This window comes from Ceratosolen solmsi, unplaced genomic scaffold, assembly GCF_000503995.2.
Source record: "Ceratosolen solmsi marchali unplaced genomic scaffold, CerSol_1.0 scaffold76, whole genome shotgun sequence".
Taxonomy (NCBI): domain Eukaryota; kingdom Metazoa; phylum Arthropoda; class Insecta; order Hymenoptera; family Agaonidae; genus Ceratosolen; species Ceratosolen solmsi.
In genome coordinates this window covers 115,116-133,754 of record NW_011948465.1, presented here as the reverse complement: position 1 = coordinate 133,754, position 18,639 = coordinate 115,116, and the positions used below count along the sequence as shown (strand labels likewise).

Sequence of the window (18,639 nt, the reverse complement as noted above, 5' to 3'; positions counted from 1 at the left end):
ACACATTCATTAAGCCATTCATATATTATTAACTATTCATTATTTGTCATATTTAATAAAAGGAAAGACTATTAACATTAAAGGCAGTATTGAATAATTGCATTGCCCGTTCCACTTGCCAGCAAGCCTCCACCCACCATCATAAGGAGGTTTTTAGTCTGACCCCAGACAGTAATTATAGTTTGATTTTAAAAATCACTTGATATTATTAAGTTAGTTATACAAATTTCTTCGATTAATTATAGTTTTAAGTGTAAACAAATTCTTGAAATTGAATCATATTTTATTATTGTTAATATGAATTACATTTATGTATTGTTTTTATAAACATGCATAAGAAAATTATATTTGCATATTTAGATATATTTCCGAAATATAAAAATTGATTATTCATATTTTTCAGTTATAATAATAATTATTTATTTAATCTTAGATAAACTTTTAATAAATTAAAATATAATATATCCAATATAATATAATATATAATTATCCAGTACTTTAAATAATTGTAAGTCAGTACGCAAACGCGAGTAGTGTAGAATATAACTAGTTTTCAAGTTTCGTAAACATTGTTTGCGATGGAATATAACACTACATAAAACTTATTATATCATTATTTTATATAATTTTATCAAATTACATGTTTTTAAGAAATATTTTTAGTAAATTAATTATTTAAGGAAATAGTGCCTTAATCCTGTGATTTAAAATGATGATATATGGACACATGTGTGCATACGTATTTAAATATATGTATGAATATGTTTGTGTTTATAAAATACATACTTAATAACTAAATATCTTTAGAATTTTCAATACTGTTAAATGCTTATAATAAAGATTAATTCAATTTATCATAATATACATGTGATTTATATATAGGAATTTGGATTATTATAATTGCATGGAAAATACTTGGTTCATTATTAGGTTAGTAAATTTATTAATAAAAAATGTAAGTCTATAGATTGTATTATTGGTATCACAGAAATTAAATTTACGAATAAAATTGTGTAAATGGTATTTTTTAATTAGAATTGTTAAGATTTTCAAATACACAATTTTTATATAATCAAATATTTATAAAAAATTCTAATTTATTTTTTATGAAGTATTAGATAAAAAAAATTTGATTAAATTATTGAATTTTAATTATAAAAACTTTTATTCAATATTGATGTTTTATTTTATTTGTAATAGATTTAAATTTGAATTTGTCTTTACTATTTAATTAATACACTCTCTTGTATATAAATGATTATTATTTACCATTACTATATTGAAACACATGGAAATATTTCAATTTTTTTATAAGTTATAAAAAATTACAAATTTATTTTATATTAAAAGCAGAGGTAATGATACTACATTAACAAACATTTTTAAATTGTTTTTAGCTAAATTTATCTGGAGAAAAAATATGGAAATCATTATATATAACTAGTTTTCAAAAATTTTATTTTTTAAAAATTATTTATTTATTTTTTAAAAATAAAGTATATTGATCAGTTATACTTTTGAATTATTAACATGAATTGCAAATTTATCTAATGATAAAGTTTTAATAATATTAAATTTATTTTATTAGATATTATTTTAATAATATCTCTAATGATAAAAATTTTAATAATATGTTAACAAATTTAGATTTAAATTTAGATTTATTTACACCACTTTAAAATCCATAAAACAAAAGAAAAGAATGGCTAGCTAAATCCTAATCATTATTTGTTACAGATTTTGTTTTTATATTTTTTCTGTTACGCACACATAATATATAGTAACCCAAGCAAATTATAAGATATAAATTTAAGTATGCTTACTTTTTTCTTTTTCTACTAATATTATTATCATTATTATTATTCTTGTTCTTATTATTATTTTATCAATTTTTTTCCAGATAAACAACAAAATAAATGTTCATGATATATTGTATATGATTACATTAATTTTAAATAGACTGGATCATTCAGTTACTTTTTACATTCAAAAACTTATTTTTGTAATGTAATGTATATGGACAAATTTTAAAAATATAAATTTTTCTATTTTATTTATAATATTACATTTACTTTCTTTTAATCATTGGTCAACCATAAGTATTGTATATTCCAATATATTGTTAGAAATAGATTTTTTTTAAACTACAATTGCTTTGTTATTTTAAAAATAAATAAACTTATTAATTCCATTCAAAATTTAGTTTCAATTTTTACTATATTTTTTATTCTTAATTCTACTGTATTATTATTATTATAATAATAATTTTATTTTATAATATATTATGTTATATTATATATATATAATAAATTTATAATTTATTATAAAAATAAATAAATTAGAATATCCTTAATAATAGGTTATATTACTTTACATACCATGGTTTTATTATTGTTCTTCCTGTCACTCAATTTTCATGTAAACTTCTATACAAGGAAATTATAAATTCAATTAACTATTCAATTATGTATATCTAAATATATTAAATAACAAACAGTTTTATATATATCTAGAAAGGTTTTTTAGTAATGATTAAAAAAAAAAAATTTTAAATTGAAATAAATTAATATTTTTATAAGTAATGATTTGGTATTTAACTCTTTTTTGATATTATATTATTAGTTAATAATATTCCTTATAAGATGAAAATAAAAAAATAGAATATTAAATAATTGTCTTTATTATCATAAATAATATTTAGTTATTATATTATGTTGTCAAATATATATACTTTTATTTTGTAAATTTATTATGTGTCAATTGAGATTATAAATTTTGCATTTAATTATTAGAAAATAAATATTTGATACAATTCCAATTAAGCAATTTTGATAATTTACAAATTAGTTTGCACCTGTCAAATAAATTTAATATAAGAATTCAAAATATATATTTGTTTATCATTATGTTTATAACTTATTAATCATTTTTCAGATCATACTTAACATCATTACTTAGAAAGATACATGAAAGTGGTTGAAGTGTTTTCATATTAAAAATGTTCATATTATCAATCATTTATAAACAATTTTTGCAACAATAAACTTTTTCTATGATATAAAATGTTTCTTTCACAAGAAATTTTATTTTGGTTGTTGTCTGGAATATTACTAAATATTATAGTTGAGGCACAAATTATTCAGCAATGTCCATCGCAATCTGAAATTTCTCCATGTACTTGCAACATAAAAAAGAATGGATTAGATGTTATCTGTGAATTTACTGACTTTAATCATATTAGTAAGGCGATGGATAGTTTAAAAAGACGACAAAATTCAATCATATTTTACTTGAAATTGAGACATAATAATCTACCAAAACTCCAAGGATTTGTATTTTTAGGTTTAGATATACATCATCTTACTATTCATAATAGCAGTCTGGCAGTTATTGAAGAAACTTCATTGTCATCTATTGGTGGGTTTCGATAAAATGAATTTATTTAATTTAAATATATCTAAATTTGATCATTTATTAATGTGATAAATAAATATTCTATAATACATAATTATAAATTAATAAGTTGCAAATTAAAAAGTGAGAGGAATGTAATTCTGCAAATATAATTTTTTAATTTTTTTTCAATTACAATGGCTTGTTTAATGAAAATATAGTGTATTTCTTTTCTATGTTAATGAAAATAATCCTTATATTAAATTCATATATAGTAATCAATAATTATGATATTAAATTAGATAATAATTACAATTTTACTTGGAGTGTAGTGTTTTCGTATATTTAAAAAATTAAAATTCTATTATTAAACTTCAGACTGTTTACTATTAAACTTAATTGATAGATTCATTAGGAGTTAATCATTTTTTAAATAATGAAAGTTTTTCTCATAATTGAAGTACATTATGAAATTAAAAAATTGTTGCATAGTTAAAAGAAATAAAGAAAATAATTAATGATAGTATAAGAGGTTACAAAAGATTACTATTCAAACGTTCAATTGTAAAATAAAGAGTTATGAAATATTTTAGATAAAAATATTGTAATATGAAGAATAGAACAATCGAATAAATAAGTAGATGTATAATTTGTACTAATTTAAATAACGCCAAACATAATCAAAGCAGTAAAAATATTAAAATATTAATTAAAATAATATTTGAATAATAAAATTTATATTGTATATTTTAAATAATTTTTGTAAGCTAATGTCGACTAACAAAAACTGTTTAATCAATTAATAGACGAAAGAAAAAAAAGATGATCTATATTTCCAAATATTTCTATAACTTTGACAATAACATTCAGATTGTTGAATGATTATGTAATCTGTAGATCTGCCCCAGCCTCAACATTTACATTCAATGGTATTTAATGTGTAAATATAATTGGACATGGCAAACAATACATGATAATTTTTTTAATAGTTATATAATAGGTCTAGTATACATGAAAGTTTATTTAGTAAAAATAATATAAATAGTATAAAAATAGTAAGAATACAAAGTCTGTACATAGAAAGACAATAAAATAATTTCTAATATAGACTTATAAAAATTTGTTTGCAGTCATTTAAAGCTAATTTATTATTTATATTTATTACTAATTAAATGTTGATTGCACAGATTATTTATTTTATCTATCTATCTATCTATATATATATATATATTATATTTACAGGTAAAGCTTTAACTCAGTTAGATATTTCACAAAATTCTTTGATAGCCGTTCCATCAGCAGCATTGAAAACATTACATCATCTTCTCATTTTAAATATTAATCATAATAAAATTAGCATTATTCATAGAAAAGCATTTCAAGAATTGGATACTTTAGAAATATTAACACTCTATGAAAATAAGGTTTCTGCAATTGATCCTGATGCTTTCAGAGGTCTTGACAAGTAAGCCAGGTCATTTTTGTAGTGTAATTAATGTAGCTACCAATTAAAAAATCTAATTTTAATTTGATCTAATTTAAATTTATCTAATATTTACCTAATATTAAAAATATAATCACTTATAATTTGTAGCTTAGGCGAGATTTTTATATAATAAGTTTAGGTATGTGCTGCAAAGGTTAACTTAAAAATTAAAAAATGAAATATAAATAGTTTATAAATATAAAATTTATTAATATAGCAGTTAATTAAACCGTATGTATTAATAATTATGTGTCTGGTACAATATATGACTGATCAACAAAAGAAAAGCATAAGGTAATAACATGAAAAGAGGGAAGTTAAATAAATTCTACTCAAATATTGTGGATTAGCAGGTTTTGACCGAAGAAAGCTTTATTCGGTAATATTAAAAAATGTATAAAATTTAAATTGAAATATGGAACATATATTTCATGTGGCTAATTTGATAGCAATGTTTGGTATAAACTTTTCTTGCTATATATTTCAGATATTGCCAATAACAAATATTTACTCTTATTCTTAATTATTGAGTTGATTTATTTTGTTTATACTTTTCCAAGTTCATTTATTTTTGAAACAGTTTATAGGATAAATGATTTTACTGATCTTCAAAAAGAGCTTAATAATATTAAGTTGGTACTTTAAAAGTAGGACAATCATAGCTATCTCAATAGAAGATATTTTATTTTTATTTGAGCATAATTAATTAGTTTAATAGAATAGAAAACAGTTAAACTAATGCTGTAAAAGACGAGGAATATAAAATAAATGTTATATATTTATTATTTTAATGATTTGTTTATTTATTGATAAATTTCAAATTATAAAGAATATCATTTAAACAGTTTCTATATCTGATATATTCAATTTTCAATAATAGAATACATTTTAATTTTATATATCACGATAACAATAAGAAATTTATTATTGTATTTAAGAAATATTAAATATATACTAAATAATTGTACTGTAAAACTGATTTTATTTTATTATTTAACATTTAATTAAAAATATATTTTTATTTAATAGAAGAAAATTAAAAAGGCTTAACCTAGGTGGTAATGAATTAATTGATATACCAACTTCATCATTATCATCTTTGAATATGTTAAAAAAATTAGAAATGCAAGAAAATCGTATATCAACGATAAAAACAGGAGACTTTCAAGGTAGATTATTTTATTGTCACTAATATTTAATCATCGATCGTTTATTTATTACGTATTATATTTTAGGATTAAGAAATCTTGATTCTCTAGGACTTGCACATAATGAACTTCAAGAAATATCAGCCCGTGTTTTTTCTCATTTAATACTATTAAATTCATTAGAATTAGAAGGAAATCAAATAACTCATGTTCACCCTGATGCATTTATAGGCTTAGAAGGTAAGATATAATTTATTAATAAATATTTTATATATAGATTTGTATATATATATCAGTTTATTAAATTTAGATATTCTATTTAAAATTATTTGCAACAAACATTTCGAATTGAGCTGTAATATTTTATCTACAAGTATCTGACACGTGTGTTATATACAATTTTATATTTTACATCTATTTATTGCAGCAGCTACATTTATTCTGGATGACTTTTTATCTTCAGATTTTATTTAGATGTAGGGTCTTTAGTGTTTAGTACTTATTTCACAAAAATATCATTTACATATATTTTTTAATTTTTCTCACTTTTCTATTTTAGTTCTGTTCTCTTTTTACTAATGTATTAATTTAATCTCGTGACAATTATTCCGCTGAGGTTTATAAAACGAAATACTTTCTATATATCACAATTTTTTATCATTTATTTTCCTTCTAAAAAAGATCAAATAATATAGAACGATTCAATTCTTTGAAAATAGGATAAATACACAAAAAGACTTCGATACATCAAAAAAATTATAATATATCCACTCATATGCATAAGATAAAAAATTTCACGTGAAATAGATTAGTATATTTATTCATTTTTATTGATTATTATTTACTATTTTCCAAGCATACATAGTGAATATAATTCTCTTTAACGTTTCAAATCTATTATTTTATATTCTTATCCTATAAATATATTTCAAATATCAAATGGAAATATTACATTACGATTTTATTGATAAAAAGTTTATTTATTGACAATAACATAGTAAATATCTACGTATCTATAGTTATATGACATTTATTAAATAAAATCATATGTTTGGAATTCTATCCATTAATATGATGGCAGATCAAGGTGGATGAACTAGACCGTACCGCCGGCGCCCCCCGGTTTTGGGGGGGGGGGGGGGGGGGGGGGGGGTGAGTAGTTAATACATCTATTCAGTGTAAACGCAATTAGTTTAGTGTGTCTTTTATTTAAGGTTTTGTTACATTGGTTGTTGTAACCGATCGTTATGAGAATCGTTGAGCTCGTCGTGATTTAACAGTTGGCCATTAAACTGTAGAACGTCGTCCGGGAGTGCATAGCTAGGACTGTGGTGGTAATACTGGGTACGCTTTATTGTTCTTTATGGAGGAGAGAATCGCGGGAGTCACGAAGCCATAAGCGCTCTCATCGGCGAGAAATGAGTTAGTAGGGACTATATAACAGTATCGGCGCCCTCTTCCGCGGTCTGATAAAAATCAAGTTGCAGAGGCCTGACCGATAGTGTCTGTATTGTAATATAATGGGAGCTGCCAGGCAGTATCGGCGCCCTCTTCCGCGATCTGATATGAATCAAGTTACAGAGGCCTGATAATAGTGTCAGCGCTGAGCTGTAATAATAATATAATACAAATAGTTTGCTGGAGATGCCAGTCTACGTCGTCGCCCTCAAAGCCGTCTAACTATAGTCACGTTGCAGAGAACGCACCGATAGCTGGCCAGCAATAGATAATAAATAATGTAAATAAATGTGTATACCTTACTCAACAAGACTGATTTTCTTCGTCGTTTATTACACCTTATATATGATTGCGTAAATTTAGCGTTGTAATTCATGGAAACTCTGATGAATTCTCGGAAAGCAAGCTTTAGTAGTGTTACGGATTACAGCAGTTTTAAGCGGAATGCAAAGTGGGAGTGGTATGAGCGCGCGAACATTTATTTGTAAAGACTGGCCAACGAACTTGAGAATGCTTCTATGCCGATAAAACTCGAATATACGACTATAATTCTGAAAGGTAATCACAATGAACCCTACAAGGCTATGCCCTGTTGACATCACGACAAATATCGGCATAGCAACAGCCACCGATGCGCTATCGGCGCCCCTAGTTCGTACGAGAATATTTAAGAAGCTACACGTGCCGCGATTCCTTCTTGCTAGTACCAATCACGCTATCTCCACATCGGGCATGCTATTCAACCCTGTATCGCCATTGTGAGGCCATGGCAAGCATCAAGCAACCTAAAGAACTAATAGCGATGCCACAACTATACCGGCTCCCACTCCTCCGTAAGCAACGCACCACGATCGTTCCTTCACACTCACGTACAGAAGCAGCGACGTCACACGGACGTTCTCCCACCACTCCGTACACTACAGCTCACCCCACGCCGGCTGCTAAGACGGCACCAACTTGCTGCCCCTACCACCACGAGTCTCCCACTACAACTATTCAACCCAAAAGAAGAAGGGGAATCACGCTCCAGGCTATCAAGAATACACGTACAGACTTATCGCCACCAATATTAATGAAGAAACACTCATCTATTCATTCTATCACACATTCTTTAAGCCATTAACGGCACTATTGAATAATTGCATTGCCCCTTCCGCTTCTCAGCGACCTCCACCCACCATCATAAGGAGGTTTTTAGTCTGATCCCAGACAAGTAGATTAGAAAATCTTTCTTTGTTGCTATGCGGATATAGCACGAGGCTTAAATTTCATCGAGAATTTTCGTATCGAATAATTCAAATATTATGCATTTTGAACATAAATATAATGTAATGGAATCATATTATAATAAACAATAAATTTTTTATTGTTGAGTAGTTCAATCCTAAACATCATAAATATATTAAATTTTCTAAACCATAACTTTCAAAATAAAAAATTATTATTTTAATAAATTCTTTTATTTCAGAAAATTTGCAGTATTTAAAATTAGGTGACAATAATTTACATTCAGTACCGTGTGATGCCCTACGTCGATTGCATCGTTTAAGACATTTGGATTTACGAGCTAATAATATTACTATACTTTTAGAAGATTCTTTTACTGGTTATGGCGATTCAATAACTTTTCTTAATTTGCAAAAAAATATGTGAGTATTTAATATATTTTGTTAAATTAATTTTTCACATTTTTAAGTGAAAAAAAAATCATTAAATAAATAAAAAGTTATAAAAAAGTTGGTTTTTTATAAATAATGCATATATAAAAATTATTAATTTAATATTTATAAAAATTGTACAATAAATAGAAAACAGTGTAATATTTATATAACATTTAGACATGAATAGTATAAGGCTTTTATGGCGATGTTTAAAAATTTTTAGATTTTAGTTTATTAAATATTTGTGCATTTGAAGATAAATATAAACGAAATAGTTGAAAGTAAAGGAATTAATAATTATAAGAATAAGAAAAAATATAAGACAGCAAAATAATTTATGATTTATAAACATATTAAATATATTAAGTCAATTTTTATACATTATCGTTTCTCTAAATAAGAATAGTTAAAGAGCATGCTTATGATTTTATGGTAATAGAAATGAAAAGAATAATATCTCACCTATCTTTTTCTTAGGAATATTGCTATTACTTGCTATATTCGAGAATTTACCAATGACATTTTAAATTATACATATTTGCAGTTAAAACTTTTGTAAATAATATATAATAAATAAAAAATTTTTTTAAAAAATTCCATTTCAAACAAGTAGATAATTTCTAATATAACAGACACGCGTTAATGAATAAATATCTATAGAAACTTTCTTATAGAATTTATTTAAAAATTTTAATAGCATAATGGAAAAAGCTTAACAAGTTTGATAAATTTGACAGTAATTGTTTACAATATATTTTCTGATAAAATACCTTTTCGTTTTTTCAAACGTGTTTTGTATTTCGTAAAGTTAACTCTACTATATTATTTTTAAGTATAAAAATATTCTGATCTATTCGATTTGAATTATCTAATTTTATGTAAATATATATGAACAAGCATAAATTCTTTAATTACTATAATAAAAAATATATTTATATATAACGGATAAATAAATAATAACTGTTCGAAAGTGGTATTATTTTTTAGGTCGAACTGCCAGTGTTTCGATAGCTTTAATAATTTGCCGTCCGCTCTAGCTGATGCTTAGGTAGAAGTCAAGTGGAAGGGTTGTAGAAATTTGTAGTATGTGCAAACTTGGTTAACGTATGGTTTATTAAAAGTTACGTTAATAATAAACAGGATTCACTTCTTACGGAAGAGTGTAAACTCTGTCATGTCTTAATGATGAGCTTGCTCCTTGATGGTGACAATGTCGTCGCCTCTGCTAGTGTTATAAGGACTAGCACAGATATGCTCACACTCCTGTGTAGGATATATGGCCTTGAAGTGTACATATGCACACACGCCGATATAGGATGTGTGGCCTTGAAGTGTATACAATAAAGTAGCTTCTGCTAATATTGCCAAGAATTGCAGACAAGCATTGCAGGCCATTTGAAACCAAAACATAACAAGTACACGAAAATTCTCGTCCTAACTGTTTACAGAAACCTGAGAACTGGAGAGACTAGCGATGCCGAGAGCCAACAGTCTTGGAAATTGCTGCAATCCTGAACACATAATTGTATACATCAATTACATAAATTACAGGTCGAGTTTCAGTTACTTTTTCCTATCTAACAATAATAAATGCATAGAATATAATCATTAATAGTTATATTAACTATTAGCTAGTACTTCCTTATGTTATTTAGCATTTTCTGGGTATTTAACTGCTTAATAGTTCATAATAAATAAATAATATAACAGAAACTTACTCGATGTATTTAAATTATCTTTTTGAATTATGTATTATAAAATAATATCGGCATTAAAATCAATGGTAAGAGTCACTATATTGAGTCATTGCAATAAAAGGATGTTGAAAAGAAAACAATGACATTTTTACCAAAATTGAATTAATTATATATTTTATTTCACGTACCACCTTATATTTTTTAAAAAATATATAAGTTAACCATAATCTAATTAGAAATAATTATTGTATTAATAATGCACACTACTATAAGATTATTTATCCAAAGCCGAATGATTATGCTTTACAGTAGATTGCAGACCCATAATTATTTGATTTAATGGATTGTATCATTAGTAAGTTTCTATCATGCTATATTTACCAAATTACTAAATTTATGTACGATTTTCATTTTATCTAATATGAAAAAATTTAAAAAAATGCGTTTGAAATCATAAAATATAAATAATAATTATTATTATTATGTTCACTAGAAATTGCAATATATTAAATACATTAATTTTGATGGATAGTGAACGAGCAACAGCTTAATTGGATTTATACTAATTGTAAAATGATCTTGTGTTCGGGATTGGAGCATTTTTTCGAGGCCTTCGGTTCTCAGAACTCCTAAGCCGTCTAGCCCTCGTATATTCATATTTACTTTCGCCGAATTCTCGATTAGCTTAAAGTTTTTATTTTCGAACGTTATGCGAGGCCACTTTGCCTTCACATAGCAACGTCGATTTAATTCTCGAATTTTCCAAGACTTTGCCTTCGCCGAATTCTTTAATAGTCTAAAGCTTGAATTCTCGAACCTTTCAAGACCTTGCTTTCGCCGAATTCTCGAATAGCTAAAGCTTAGATTCTCGAACCTTCCGCAAGGCGGCTAGCTCCGCATATCAGCATCTAAGCATTATTGCCAGCTTTAGCTGCCGCGCTGATACTTAAGGCAGCGCGCATCAAGACTCCTCGTAGTTATCACTCACTACATAGAGCCAGTTATTCGTCTGACATATATGATAGTCATCTACGCCCTAGAGACGCTGTGAAACTGGAGTCTACAGTAGAGATAAAGTCACACAACCCACGCTCTCTCAGTGCAGCCATTGCAAGGCACACGCGTTCAATTCTCCAGTGCGCAACGGTTAACAACCAGTCAAGGGCTGACTGCAATACAAGGAAATAGTTGACTACACGAAGCATGGCATCGGACTCTTGTACACTCGAAGGTGTACTATCAGTCTTTATTGAGAATAAATACCACATAAACATTCCCATACTCCCCTTATGAGTATGGTCCACTCTCTCTGCTAATCCCAGCTACATTTCCACATTCCGATTCCCTCAGATCACATTCCCATACTCCCCTTATAAGTATGGTCGGCTCTCCTTGCCAACCTTTACAATGTTAGCATAGATCTCAACCAAGCCTTTTCAGGGAATTTACAATTTCATTGCTGATCCCCATAACGCCATTGACGATATCGTCACCATCACCAAGGAGCAACTACATCATTGTGAAAGAACATAATTAACTTTCTACCACAAAAAGTGAATACAGAACACCAATAGTGTGATTGTGAATAAATCCAAATAAACGATGTCCTGAACGAAGTTTACACTCTGTACATATAACTATACATATAACTCTGTTTTACGTATGTCCTTTCCTAAGCATCGCCAAGGTGAGCGACAAATAAACTGAACTATTGAACTTGGCACTTCGAGCCAGAAAACTAAACTCATTTGATCCTATGAATCGGATCAAAATAAACAAACATTTTCGAACATCTTGCAATTGTTTTTATTTATTATTTTCGAATTTTAAATTAAACCATGAAACACGCTTAGTTTTAGGAAAAAAGATTTTGAAATATCACGTTATTGTATTTCTAAATATTGATTATTAACTACATCAAATTCTAGAATTATTTGAATTTTAGCCATTATAAACGACCTAGTGTAATAATTAAAAAAAAGTTTTGTTTGTGTAAATCACATTTTCATAATGAGACAAACTAACAAATTTTTAATTCATCTTTTAGAGTTTAATTGAAATATTTATCAAATAAATTGACTTGCAAATTAAATATATTATTTTTTAGATGAAATTCTATGATAAAGAAAAGATATTTAAAATATATTTATCTTTAAATATGTTTTTAATTCATTTTAATAATATTATATATAATACAGATTCTGATTAAAGTTTAATTGCTTAAAATACCTTTCGTAGATTTTCAGTTATCCGAATCTGAATTTTTTTCGTTATATTGAATCTTGAAAATATTAAATAGCTATTATAATGGCGTATAGCTTTTGTTTTAATAGGAATGCACATATGTAATAATTAATGAACTAATATCAATATTATCCAAAGACATAGCTTTATTTCTTTTAGGATTAAAATTCTGCCAACTATGATTTTCGAAGCATTAAACTCCTTAGAAATACTAAATCTACAAAATAACAAATTAACTCATATTCCGGAGGATGTAACAGAAAATTTAGTAGATACATTGAAAGTTATTGATATAACAGGTAAGATTTTATTTACTAATATATATTTATAATTTTGTTTCCTCGTAATTTTTGTGGCTTTGATCAGAATTTAATTAAATATTTAAAAAATGTTATATCTGTATAAAAATATTATGTAATTGAGTATGAATAGATAAATAAATAAATAGTGTATAAATAGATTAATTTATATTAAATGCTTTGTAAATTATTTAAAGGTAATACAGATTTGTGGTGCCTTATTTAAATAAACATTTCTTGATCTATTCTTCATTCACGTCTAGTTATAATATATTATACAGTTCTTTTAATGAGTTTTATATTATTATTATAATGTCATCTTTGTATTTTGCAAAACATGTTTTTCTTACCAGTTACCAAAAGTTTTTCATATATACCAAACTTAAACCATTTGTTTTCATTGACACAATGGTTTTACTATAAACAAATTTTAACGATTCTGGAAGATTTCACTAAAGCTAAATAGCGTAAATAATGGTGAACCATGGTTGAAAAAAACTCAATACGAAAACAGTATTTTATTCTTACTATTTTGCGAAATGATAATGTATAATCATCGAGAAATAGCCGAGCAATTGTAGTTAATAAAATTTATATTCTAGGTAGTAATTATTTATATGAAATCGAAAATTTTACCTACTAATGTATTTATGAAGTACAAAAGATTAATTCATAGGAAGTTCAATTAATTGTAAGGAATGTTATTAAATCTAGCATTAGTAGTATTTGAAATATGTACAATCATTTGTTAATGTTCGTACTTAAGTTAAGTTGATTTTTATTAAAATTATCGAATTGGTTTGAACCTATGTGAATTATTATTAAAAAAACTTCGGCTATTTCAAGTATAAGAAATATTGATTAGACGGTCTAAAATTAAAACTTAATTTAATAATATAAACTATTATTTAGTATTGCATGTAATAAAATTTAGATACCTTCTTTAACGATGTATTGTTGACTTAGGGTATTTATGTTCTTTAGTTTTTTTTTTTTAATTAATAACTATATATTATGGCAATACAAAAATTGTTTTGTGTCAATAATGCTGTTGGTATATAATTATATACAAAACTTGAATAAGATAATAATAATCATAATATTAACAGTAAAAAATATGCTAAATGCAATACTTAAACATTGATCGTATGGTAGCGATCAATATAAAATATCGAGTATAATATACAATATAATGTCTAAAATATTGTTTTACTAAAATATACAAAATACGTTTTCCAGTAAACAGTAAATTTAACATTAGTACGATTAAAAACTGATAATATTCATAATCGATTAATATTTAAGTATTAGAAAAAATTCTCAATTAATAAAATGAATTAAATATCCTACAATAATTAATTATGCTAATAAACAATCAAATAAAAGTATTTATTATAATACTAATATGTTATTTGTAAAAAAATTGAAGATATAAACAAATTAGATGAGTGTATAATTATATTTGTAAATCAACTAAATATTCAGAATTGGACAATCAAAATGAATAAAATTTAACGGAATTTTAAAAATATATTTACCGTATTTAATATCTTAGTATTGAAAACAGTAATAAAAAAATTTCTAACATTTATTTGATCAATCTTTAAAAAGGAAGTATGGTACTGACAAATAAATATTGAATTACGTGTCTTAAAAAGTAATAAATTAATACTACTGATACATATATAAGGAATTTGGTTTACAGTATAAATGTGAATAAATTTTAAAATATATTCTTTTGTTTTTTTATATTACAGGAATGAACATATATACATATTTTAACTTTCAAAACTATAGCTGTAAAAATCAGCCGAGACATTACTAAAATATAAACAGACAGTTAATTTAATTGATACATGAGGGGGGTTTGTTTTTTCTTACACTGATACAGCTGAAACGGATATAATTTATCTTAGCCGTTTGAGGAAATATGAAGGTGTAATATATGTCTTGTCTCAAATATAATAATAGAAGAAAACTGCGTGAAACAAGATAGCATAGTATTTTCTTAAAAAAAGAGTACAATAATTAGGAACGATAATGTATTTGATAAGGGATCAACTGTCTAAAAGGATTTTTTACTATTTCATGTACAATTATATGTTATAAAATTTAACAATAACACCATATATTTTAGGGTTAACTTGTAAACAGTAATAAATATTGACAGAGTAGACACAGTACTATTAAGAATGGAATTTGACGCATGAAGTATATTTGATTAATTAAAAAATATTAATGATATTATATAATTAATTTTATTAATTTGATGTAAGTTAAAAATTACAAATTATAAGGTAACGTTTAATATAAATATTACATTTAAATATACAATGTGTTAGTATATATACTAAAATGAAAAATGAGCAATATATAAACTGAATTATAAACATTAAAAAATGGTATATGTAAAATTCAAATTAACTATTGTAGAAATTTATTTAAATTTTGAATCATAAATGTGCTTTAATAAACAAATAAAATTGTTTATGAATTTTAATCATTAAAAATTATATTTATCAATGATTAAATTCAATTTTATACTATAATATCAAAATATAATTCATTATCTTATACGCATTTATTGATTTTTTAAATATTTATTTATATACAAAATTTAATTAAAAATATTTCTGTTATAGATAATCCTCTTATTTGCGATTGTGAACTACATTGGTTTACTGCATGGTTAACTAACCTTCGAGATAAAGATGATGAAATAATGTCAAAAAAAAGAACTATATGTACAATGCTTTCAGAACATCGAGAATATCCTGTTCAAAAAATGCCGTTACAAAAATTAGGCTGTTTAAACAATAAAAATCCTATACGAGCATTATCGACATCTGGCTCTCCGTATAAAACAAATTTTCTTATTTTAACAATATGGTGTCTAATAAGTATATCTTAATAATTTACAGATTTTGGAACAGACTGTTAAGCATTATTTTATAATAATGTTAAGTATTATTTTATTGTGATAGATATGTGAAGTCATAAGCGAAGTTCTCTAAAATAGATAAATGAAATTTAATTGAAAACTGCACATAAAAATTGTTTTAATATAAATATATTAATTTGAAAAATGGAAACAAGTCATCCTTTATTTTCAGCAAAGTAATCAAACTATGATAATCACTTTAGCATAATAAATAATTGTTAAATATTTAATATAAATCTGAATGTATTAGGACACTAATTTTTTGTAATATTTAATTGTATAATTTATAAATAAGTACAATTAGTAATTTTAATCGATTTTTATCTCCATTATGAAAGATTTAACTCTACCATTACTAAAATGATATTTATGTGGATATAAACGAATATGAATATCAAAATACAATGTATTATATATCTTTTTTATGATAATTTCACCTTACAATTACATATATTTTATTATCGAAAACTAATGAACTTGCTTAATATATTAATGGAATTTTAAAATTTGTTAATCATTTGTTTTGGCATTATTACATATCAATCGAGAAATGGAATTCATTAAATATTAAATTAGTTTCAATTACTGATATGTATATCTAAGATATACAGTTATTTTACTTTAAAAAAAAAAACTGAGTATTTCCAATTCTGTATTATTTTTTTGATTCTTCAAATTTAATTTTATATTGCAATGTATATTATTAGCTATCAATTTTATCATAGCATACGCCTTTATAATTTCATAACATGTAAAGTAATTTAGAAATTTTATAAGTTAGACTCACAAGCTTATTGCAGAAGACTGCATTATTATATCAATGTCGAGGTAACAATTTGTGAAGTGTTAATATACTATATAAAATAGTGCAACTGTAACATCCTTGCATGGAAAATGATCAGTTTTATCGTTGACTAATAATTACAATCATTGGCAGACATACTTATTTAACATTTTCGAAAAACAATACGCCCAAATCTTTTTCAATAGTTTCAATGAATTTGAAATGTAACAAATTTTTTGTTCATAGCATATATTTTCTTATTGGAATTTAGTAATTCATTAAAGGTTATATATAATATAAAATATTAATATATTAAAACTATCAGTAATTATTATTCAAATTATGTTTATGTTCCTTTTCATTTAAATATAATTGATATATTATTACGATCTCGTTTTATTTGAGTATGACCTGTATGATAGATTTTTATAAAGCATGACACAATAATTAATATTCTAAACTTATCTATAATTTAATTTTTTGTACATATTCCTACTAAATAATTTGTCTGAATACTTTAAAAAATTTCAAGTTTTTATATAGAACTTTCGTGTAATTTTATTCTTTTTATTTCTAATGTAATATTATTGTTACTGCATTTTTGACTATTTGTTTTTTAAAATACTTATTTTAAGCATATAAATTAAAATTTTTATTCGATTAGACTTATTTCTTATATAGTGTTTATATTTTTTTGTCTGTCAATAATATTAACCATGTGTAGTTTTAATTTTACGTTTGCTATTATTCTCATATAAATATTACCATGCTACGTAGAAACGCATACCATTTTTCTTGAAGTAATTTTTTAATTTTTTTTTTATTATTACTTTAGGAATCCCTAGGTGTAATATATTAGAGCTTATTTATTAGATCTTTTTTTAGTATAAGAAATGTAACTTACAAAAAGGGGAAACAATAATACAATTAAACTCGTATAATCAACGTTTTCTGAAAAGGAAGAAATACTGATTAAATATCAGATCCTCAAAAAATAATTTTATGTATATACTTAAAATCATTTTAAATTAAAATAAAACATTAAGAACATTATATTACAGATTACAATATAAAAATTTTCGCTATTATGTATCATAAGGTAATCCAAATTTATAATTATTTATAAAATAATTAATGAATTTCTATTTATTAATTGATGCAAAAGCATAGAAGAAAAATTAATTTAAAAATATTACTTCTATCACAAAAGTCTGCTTACATCAATAGTTTTCGAAGTAGACATAATTTTCATGATAATGCTTAAGGGACATAAATTTTAATCTGAATGGTATTCTTTTTTTATCTTTATATGAAATATCTATATAAATCATCAAAAAAAATACTTAGGTTACAATAATATTGAATATAACTATTGATAATCATTGTGCTGGTATGAAAAGAGAATTTTCAAAGATTTATTTATTTAGTTAATTATTATTGTAATTGATATAATAAAAATCATAATTATAGGTATAACTAAGCTTTATTAATGTGCGTTCAATTATTTCAGTAGAAGTCTGCTTTTTCT

The 18,639-nt window shown here is 24.5% G+C and overlaps 1 protein-coding gene across 1 annotated transcript; it reads left to right on the top strand.

The window, feature by feature from the left end:
• The first annotated feature begins 3,173 nt into the window (after nucleotides 1-3,173).
• Nucleotides 3,174-16,448, top strand: LOC105366954 (leucine-rich repeats and immunoglobulin-like domains protein 2). Its single transcript, XM_011505568.1, has 8 exons — nucleotides 3,174-3,417; nucleotides 4,636-4,858; nucleotides 5,909-6,048; nucleotides 6,115-6,267; nucleotides 8,954-9,134; nucleotides 13,247-13,386; nucleotides 16,029-16,286; nucleotides 16,371-16,448. The coding sequence occupies exons 1-8, from the start codon at nucleotides 3,249-3,251 to the stop codon at nucleotides 16,376-16,378; spliced, it is 1,272 nt and encodes a 423-aa protein (XP_011503870.1). The 5' UTR covers nucleotides 3,174-3,248; the 3' UTR covers nucleotides 16,379-16,448.
• The last annotated feature ends 2,191 nt before the right edge of the window (nucleotides 16,449-18,639 follow it).